Source organism: Scyliorhinus canicula, chromosome 20 (assembly GCF_902713615.1).
Source record: "Scyliorhinus canicula chromosome 20, sScyCan1.1, whole genome shotgun sequence".
NCBI lineage: Eukaryota > Metazoa > Chordata > Chondrichthyes > Carcharhiniformes > Scyliorhinidae > Scyliorhinus > Scyliorhinus canicula.
In genome coordinates, this window is record NC_052165.1 from 42,844,121 (window position 1) to 42,852,951 (window position 8,831).

The following is an 8,831-nucleotide window of genomic DNA, read 5'->3' on the forward strand; positions in this document are numbered from 1 at the left end:
AACAGCCAGGGTTGGGCAATAAATGATGGCTGTCAACTCCCACGAGGACCACGGGGAAACATTGTCAATCTCCCTATAGGACTCGTGGAGTACGAGAATCCCAGGTAGGGGGCGGAGGCCACCCAGCCAGCGCTCATTAAAGATTACACATAAAAGCCGGCCCAAACAGGGCTTGCAGTTTGTTATCCCAACAAGGACTCTATTGGAAGAGAATTACTGCCGTGGGCAAAGTATTGCACGTGGTTCAATAAATCCTTGTTCCACTACCTCTGGCATCCTCCAGTTGCTAAATATTGAGAAACAGGTGCCGTGGCTACTGAGCGAGAGAAGTGTTTCAGAAAATGTCCAACATCAGCAGAGTTTGCTGAGTTGTGCTGTTGGCCGGGGGGGCCGGGGGGGGGGGCTTCTGCCAGGGCAGGGCGGAGTAGCAGGGTGTGGCCAGGAGATGGGCTGTGGAGTCGGGATGGATGGGCACAGAACATCATTGCCAAGCCTGCAAGGCAGCTGTGCAGCTGCACACACCGCTGACTACCCACTGTAAACTTAGGACCACGGGTCATATAATCATAGCATTTACAGTGCAGAAGGAGACTATTCGGCCCATCAAGTCTGGACCGGCCCTTGGAAAGGACACCCTACCCAAGCCGACACATTTACTCTATCCCCATAACCCAATAAACGCACCCGACCCTTTTGGACCATAAGGGTAATTTAGGAAGTCCAATCCACCTAACCGGCACATCTTTGGACTATGGGAGGAAACCAGAGCACCCGGAGGAAACCCACGCACATACGGGGAGAACATACAGACAGTGATCCAAGCCAGAATCCACTCCATTCAAGATGGGCCTTAAAACTTAACTCCGCGACCAAGCCTCTGGTCATCTGCCCCAATATCTCCAGAAGGGGTGCAGTGTCAGATTTTGTTTTGATAATGCTGCTGTGAAACATCTTGTAACATTTGATTATGTTAAAGGCTGTATACAAGCTGCTGTTGTTATTATTTCAAAACATGAGCTTAAAGAATTAGTTTTCACTGGTCACATTGCAGGATTGACCCAAATATGATATAAACATCCCTTGTATCTCTGTATCCATCCTGTGATCAAAGGCTCATTCTTTCAAAACCAGTGATCCGATAAAACAAATTCTAAATGTTTGGAGGCAGGACAGTGTTTGAACCCTCTGTATGTCAGCCCCCCCACAAACCCACTCTCTCCATAACCTTGTCACTTCATTCATTTCATCTTTTTGTAACACCGTGGAACATTTTTGTACGCAGCCGGCACTCACCAGATTTTTTGGACATTCAGGGAAGAAGGGTTATGGGGGTAGAATGGGAAAGTGCAGATGATGTGGGAGATCGGCCATGTTTGTATTGAATGGCAGAGCAGGCTCACAAGGAAGCGATTGACCAACTCCTACTCATATTTGACAATTCTCGTGTAAAGCACGTTCGGTCTCAAGCACATAGACCACATGAAGAAGGCTTGAGCAATGCCGATGGAATATTTAAGCCAAAGATATTATCAGTGCATTTTTAAACCCTTGTCAAACACAGCACTGGGGGTATTTTAAACATGGTATCCATTATCAAATCCCTTGTTTTTCTCAGGGATAGTGAAAATGTCTCAAAAGTCCCGTCGAATAGAACCCTGATTCCCTGGGACAATGAGCAGTATTGATGAGCACAGAGGGACGTCTGTGTGTTTTTGGCAGTCACAGTTTGAATCTTGAGTGTGGGGATTTTTTTTTTTTGGTTTACAATTCTCCGAGTTGAGCACATGATATTTCTGGAGCCTGATCTGACCTGCTCCTCTTTTTGTTCAGTATTTGAATTTCTGTGCTGCAGAATAATTGAATGTCATGTGAAGGACAGAGGGCAGAGAATGAGGGGACGGCGGGGGGGGGGGGGGGGGGGGGGGGGGGGGGGGGGGGATCATGCCTATTTATTAGCGGGGGGACTGGGTGCCTGGAGGGGGCAGGAGAAGTGGTGGGGGAGGGGGGGGGGGGATCCGTGTGTCCTGATCTCTTGTAGAATTGTCAAGTTGGCAGCCGATGACGTCTGCGTGTTGCCGCACTCTGGTCCCTATGTTCCATGTACGTCAGATTCTGTGCTCAACCCGTCCCGCATACCATGGAAACTGCTGCACCAGACTACGCAAGCAGACACTCCTCCCTCCGTTATGGAGGAAGGATGAATTTTCCAGCTGATAAATGTTGGATTCAGATTGCGACACACTGGGCCACAACTAACATTTAAAAAAAATTCTTCCATGGGATGTGGGTGGCGTTGGTTGGGCCAGCATTTATTGCCCATCCATAACTGCTCTTGAGCTAAGTGGCGTTTAAGAGTCAACCACATTGCTGTAGGCCAGACCTGGAAATGATGGCAAATTTCCTTCCCGACAGGACATTAGTTAACCAGATGGGCTTTTACGACAACTGTTTCATGGTCATCGTTAGACTTTTAATTGCAGATTTTATTGGATTCAAATTTTACCATCTGCCATGGTGGGATTCGAACCAAGGTCCACAGAGCATTACCCAAGATCTGTGGATTACTAGTCTAGTGACAATACCACTATCCCACTGCATAGACATAACTTTTAGATTGATAAATTGGAATATGCCTGAAACACTAATATTAAACATTGCTGGGGTCACCACCTACCTGGTGAAAGGATTGTGATGGCCGTTAAAAGGCTATATTCTTCTTGTGTCATCTTCAACTCCCCGATACTTCGATAGAAGTTAAACATTGGGACGATATACTCCTCAGCAATGCCTATTTAAAAGTGAAATAATGTTTCATTGTAATCCACCACAATTTTTTCATTAAATAACAAAGTATTTCACTTTCATAGCAAAATGCATCAGCAATATACAAGACCAAAGCAAACACATATGTTAGAAATGTACAAAGTCAGAACTCACACCAAGTTGGATTGGATTGGATTTGTTTATTGTCACGTGTACCGAGGTACAGTGGAAAGTATTTTTCTGCAAGCAGCTCAAACAGATAATAAAATAAAATACATAATAGGGCAACACAAGGTACACAATTAATCAGGTCAGTCCATAAAAAGGTCATTTAGGAGTCTGGTAACAGCGGGAAAGAAGCTGTTTTTGAATCTATTTGTGCGTGTTCTCAGACTTTTGTATCTCCTGCCCGATGGAAGAAGTTGGAAGAGTGAGTAAGCCGGGTGGGAAGGGTCTTTGATTATGCTGCCCGCTTTCCCCAGGCAGCGGGAGGTGTAGATGGAATCAATGGATCGGAGGCAGATTTGTGTGATGGGCTGGGCTGTGTTCACGACTCTGCAGTTTGTTGCGGTCTTGGGCCAATACCAGGCTGTGATGCAGCCAGATAGGATGCTTTCTATGGTACATTCTATGGTGCATTTGTAAAAGTTTGTAAGAGTCAGTGTGGAGTCCCTTTCCTTCAAGACTCTCAAGGGCCTTGACTCCTCCTTTTCTCTGGAACCTTCTCCAACCCCAAAGCTCTCTAAGGTCTCTGCACTCTCCTAATTATGGCCTCTTGAGCACACCTGTTTTTAATCACTCCACCATTGCTGGGCAGCACGGTAGCACACTGGGTAGCACTGTTGCTTCACAGCCCCAGGGTCCCAGGTTTGATTCCTGCTGGGGTCACTGTCTGTGCGGAGTTTGTACGTTCTCCCTCTGTCTGTGTGGGTTTCTTCCGGGTGCTCCGGTTTCCTCCAACAAGTCCCGAAAGACGTGCTGTTAGGTAATTTGGCCATTCTGAATTCTTCCTCTGTGTACCCGAACAGGTGCCGGAATGCGGCGACTAGAGACTTTTCACAATAACATAATTTGCAATGTTAATGTAAGCCTACTTGTGACAATAAGGATTATTATTAATTGGTCACCCCGGGCGGGATTCTCCAACCCCCCGCCGGGTTGGAGAATTGCTGGGGGGCGGCGTGATTCCCGCCCCAGCCAGCTGCCGTTTACGACCAATCCCGCCGGTGTAAATTACAACAGGTACTCACCGGCGGGACCTGGCTGCGCAGGTGGCCTCGGAGATCCTTGAGGGGGCACGGGGGGGGGGGGGGGGATCTGGCCCTGGGAGGTGCCCCCACAGTGGCCTGGTCCGCGATCGGGGCCCACCGATCCGTGGGCGGGACTGTGCCATGGGGGCACTCTTTCCCTCCGCGACGACTGTTGTGGACCTCTGCGATGACTGATGCGGAGATGAACCCCCCCCCCGCGCATGCGCTGGGATGACGCCAGCACACGCTGGTGCTCCTGCGCATGCGCCAACTCGCGCCGGCCGGCGAGGCCCCTCGGCCTGGCACCAAGCCCCTTCCGCGCCGGCTGGCATGCCGCAAACCACTCTGGCACCGGCCTAGCCCCTGGAGGTGCGGAGGATTCCGCACCTTCGGGGCTGCCCGACGCCGGAGTGGTTCACGCCACTCCTTCGCGCCAGAGATGCCCACCCCGCCGATTCCCGCAGAATCCCGCCCCCCATGTCTTCAGCTGTTTGGGATCCTAAACTATAGAATTTCCTTCCTAATACTCTCTGACTCTTTCTCTCTCTCTCTCTCTCTGCTTTAAGATGCTCCTTAAAACTGATGTCTTTCACCAAGCTTTTGGTCTCCTTATGTGGCTTGGTGTTAAATTGTAACACTCCTGTGTAGTGACTTGCGATGTGTAAAGTCTCAGGCAAGCAACCACTCAGAGGGACGATCGTAGAAAACAATTTGATTTGGTTCCATATATATTTATATCTCCTTCTCCCCGAAGGGTCTCCCATGCCCGGCTGATACTTTTGCTGGGGTATTTATGTTCCAGCAGTCTCTTGTTTAAGGGGTGGTTCCACCCCCCTCATCTGGGTAGATCATTCTCAGGTGAGACCAGAGGGATTCTGCAGTTGCAGATCCCTGAGCCTCCTGTAGAGTTATAACAGGATGTTTATGTTAAAGGTGCTATTGAAGTCTGATAAGATGTACAATGTACATCTGATAAAATCCATTCCCATGATATTCCTGAACTATAGAATGTTCCTGAATCACTGGATGTCCCAACACAGAAAGAAGGCAGTCAGCAATCTGTGTCGTTTTATCGAATCTCATTCTCCTGCTTGTTGCTCATGACCATAAGACTTAGGAGCAGGAGTAGGCCCATCAGCCCATTGGGTTGGCTCCGCCATTCAATGTGGTTATGACTGATCAGATTGTGATAATCCTCAACTTTAGTTTTCCAGGCAGCATGGTGGCGCAGTGGTTAATAACGCTGCTTCAAGGCGCTGAGGTCCCAGGTTCGATCCCCACTCTGGGTCACTGTCCGTGTGGAGTTTGCACATTCTCCCTGTGTTTGCGTGGGTTTCACCCCCACAACCCAAAGATGTGCAGGGTAGGTGGATTAGCCACACTAAATTGCCCCTTAATTGAAAAAAATTAATTGGGTACACTAAATTTATTTTTAAAAACTCTACTTTCCCACCTTATGAAATGAAAATCGCTTATTGTCACGAGTAGTCTTCAATGAAGGTACTGTGAAAAGCCCCTAATCGCCACATTTCAGCGCCTGTTCGGGGAGGCTGTTACGGGAATCGAACCATGCTGTTGGCCTGCCTTGGTCTGCTTTCAAAGCCAGCGATTTAGCCCAGTGCTGAACAGCCCCTTATCCACAGAACCCTCAATTCTCTTCCTGATTAAAAATCTGTCTATCTCAGCCATGAACATACTTAATGACAGAGCCTCTACAGCCCTCTGCGGTAACAAATTCCACAGATTCACTACCCTCTGAGAGCAGAAATTCCTCCTCACCTCCGTTTTAAATGGATGACCATTTTTGTGCTCCAGCTTTTAGAGTTGATTTGCTTTGCTACAATTTGGTTGCTTTCAAGAGTGAATGAAGCCACAACAATGGCTTGTGCCAGAGAATTCCAGACTCTAATCATTCTTCAGATACAGAATCCTCTCCAAACCTATTTTAGGATCCTGTATGTGAGTAATGTGAGGCATGATGTGCGGTGAGTGTGATTATGTTATGTATCTAGGAATACGTTCTTGCTGTTTATGCACCATGTGATGTGTAGTGACATCAGCAGGCTTTGGGCAGATCACCATCTTGATTATATTGAGCAACACCCTTAATGAACCTCTAATCATGTTTTTCAAGAGTCCAGAGTGTGATCACCTCCATACCTTTAACATAATCTAACAGGAAAGAAAACTGGCGATGAGGATTGGGGCAATGAAGTCGACGGAAAGAAGATTTTTGTCACTTTACTGTGGGACAGCATTGGAATCAAAGGAAGATTTTTGGGACTGGACTCACACACACACAGATGTTGGGCGAAGCACTGATGCTGATGTGAAGGTCCAAAAAAAGTTTTTGACAGCAACTTAGTGTACGAAGACCATCAGTCGCAGAAGGCTTGGTTGTGTTGAAGTGATTAGGGTCTGGCTTCAGGGCCCTCACACATTGCACGCTACATGGGCTGCTAGGCACAGGATTTCTCTGGGCCACTAGTCAGTAGAAAGTTGAAATAATCACACTTAATGGAGAAAGAATTCCTAGTTGTTACTCAACTGCGGAGTCTGTTCTCCCCGTGTGTGCATGTGTTTCCTCCATAAATATTTTTATATGCAAATTTAGCGTACCCAATTATTTTTTCTCCAATAAAGGGGCAATACAGTGTGGCCAATCTACCTAATCTGCACATCAATGGGTTCTGGGCGTGAAACCCATGCAAGCACAGAGAGAGTGTGCAAACCACACACAAAGTGACCCGGGGCCGGGATTGAACCGGGTCCTCATCACCGTAGGCAGCAGTGCTAACCACTGCTCTACCATGCCGCCCTGCCATAAAACATTTGTGATGCTACAGAATCTAGTTCACCCAGTAAGAGCAGGAGTCAAGTCCTTCGGTGAATTAATGAAAAGCTGAGAGGGACACATTTCTGTCCTAAACCCTTGCACATTGCAGGAAGGTTCCCAATTCCCAATTCTCAAAGGTTCCCCCGTGGGCAGCACGGTAGCATAGTGGTTAGCACAATTGCTTCACAGCTCCAGGGTCCCAGGTTCGTTTCCCAACTTGGGTCACTGTCTGTGCGGAGTCTGTTCTCCCCGTGTGTGCATGTGTTTCCTCCGGGTACTCTGGTTTCCTCCCACAGTCCAAAGATGTGCAGGTTAGGTGGATTGGCCATGCTAAATTGCCCTTAGTGTCCAAAATTGCCATTAGTGTTGGGTAGGGTTGCTGGGTTGTGGGTATAGGGTGGAGGTGTGGGCTTGGGTAGGGTGCTCTTTCCAAGATCCGGTGCAGACTCGATGGGCCTCCTTCTGCACTGTAAATTCTATGATTCTATGATTCAATCCACTGCCCTAGTCAGGAAGAAGGTAAAACTATTTTACTGATGATAGCGTTTTAAGGAGATTAGCTAAATATTGCGAATTTAGAGTGAATTTCTATTGTGACCATCTTCAGATGCTTCATCAATGACCTTCCTTCCATCATGAGGTCAGAAGTGGGGATATTTGCGGATGACTGCACAATGTTCAGCACCATTTATGACTCCTTAGATAATGAAGCAGTCCATGTCCAAATGCAGCAAGACCTGGACAATATCCAGGCTTGGGCTGACAAGTGGCAAGATACATTTACGCCATGACCATCTCCTACAATAGAGGATCTAACCACTGCCCCTGACATTCAATTACCATCACTGAATCCCCCACAATCAACATCCTGGGGGTTACCAGTGATCAGAAACTGAGCTGGACTAACCACATTAATGCTGTGGTTACCAGCGCTGGTCAAAGGTTAGGAATCCTACGGTGACTAACTCACCTCCTGACACCGCCCCCCCCCCCCCCCCCCCCAAAAAGGCTGTCCACCATTTACAAGGCACAAGTTAGCAGTGTAATGCAATACTCTCCACTTGCCTGGATGAGTGCAGCTCCAACAATACTCAAGAAGCTCAACGCCATCCAAGACAAAGCAGCCGCTTGATTGCTCCTCCTTCCACAAACATTGAAACCCTCCACCACCGATGAACAGTGGCAGCCATGTGTTCCAACGACAAGATGCGCTGCAGTAACTCACCAAGGTTCCTTAGACAACACCTTCCAAACCCATGACCACTACCTCTAGAAGGGCAAGAGCAGCAGATACCTGGGAACACCACCAACTGGAGGAGCCCCTCCAAGTCACTCACCAGCCTGACTTGGAAATATATCGCCGCTCCTTCACTGTCACTGGGGCAACATCCTGGAACTCCCTCTCTAACAGCACAGTGGGTATACCTAAACCTCAAGGACTGCAGAGGTTCAAGAAGGCAATTCATCCCCACCTAGGGCAGCTGGGGATATGCAATAAATGCTGGCCCAACCAGAGACAACCGTATCTCGTAAATTAATTTTAAAAAAAATATTCTTCGAGACAGGCTGGTTTGTGGGCTACGCAGTGAAGCAATTCAGAGGAAGCTATTTACTGCAAATGGTTTTAACTCTGAAAGCTGCTGTGGAAATTGCCATATCTATGGTGCTTGCAGGGCCGGCTCAAGGCACCGGCAACTCGGGCAGTCGCCCGGGGCGCCATGTGCTAGGGGGCGCCAGAGACTCGGGTCCCGCGCATGCGCAGTTGGGCAGGTGCCAACCAGCGCATGCGCGGTGGCCGACCTCCCTCAGGGCGGCCCCCCCCCCCCGGTCCGCCCCCCCCCGCTCGGGCCCGCTCCCCCCCATCCCCCCCTCGGTCCGCCCCCCCCCCTCGGTCCCCCCCCCTCGGGTCCGACCCCCGCCCCCCCTCGGGTCCGCCCCCCCCGGCCCCCGACCCCCCCCCCCCCCCCCCCGGCCCCGCCCCC

At 49.2% G+C, this 8,831-nt stretch overlaps 1 protein-coding gene across 4 annotated transcripts in view; it reads right to left on the minus strand.

Annotated features, from left to right (window-relative positions):
* Positions 1 to 8,831, minus strand: part of nr1h4 (nuclear receptor subfamily 1, group H, member 4) — a 108,789-nt gene that overhangs the window by 6,760 nt on the left and 93,198 nt on the right. For all 4 annotated transcript variants that reach the window (XM_038781013.1, XM_038781016.1, XM_038781015.1 and 1 more), the window contains one exon: positions 2,675 to 2,788. In XM_038781013.1, the coding sequence (XP_038636941.1) occupies positions 2,675 to 2,788 (114 nt within the window). The remainder of the gene's footprint in view (positions 1 to 2,674; positions 2,789 to 8,831) is intronic.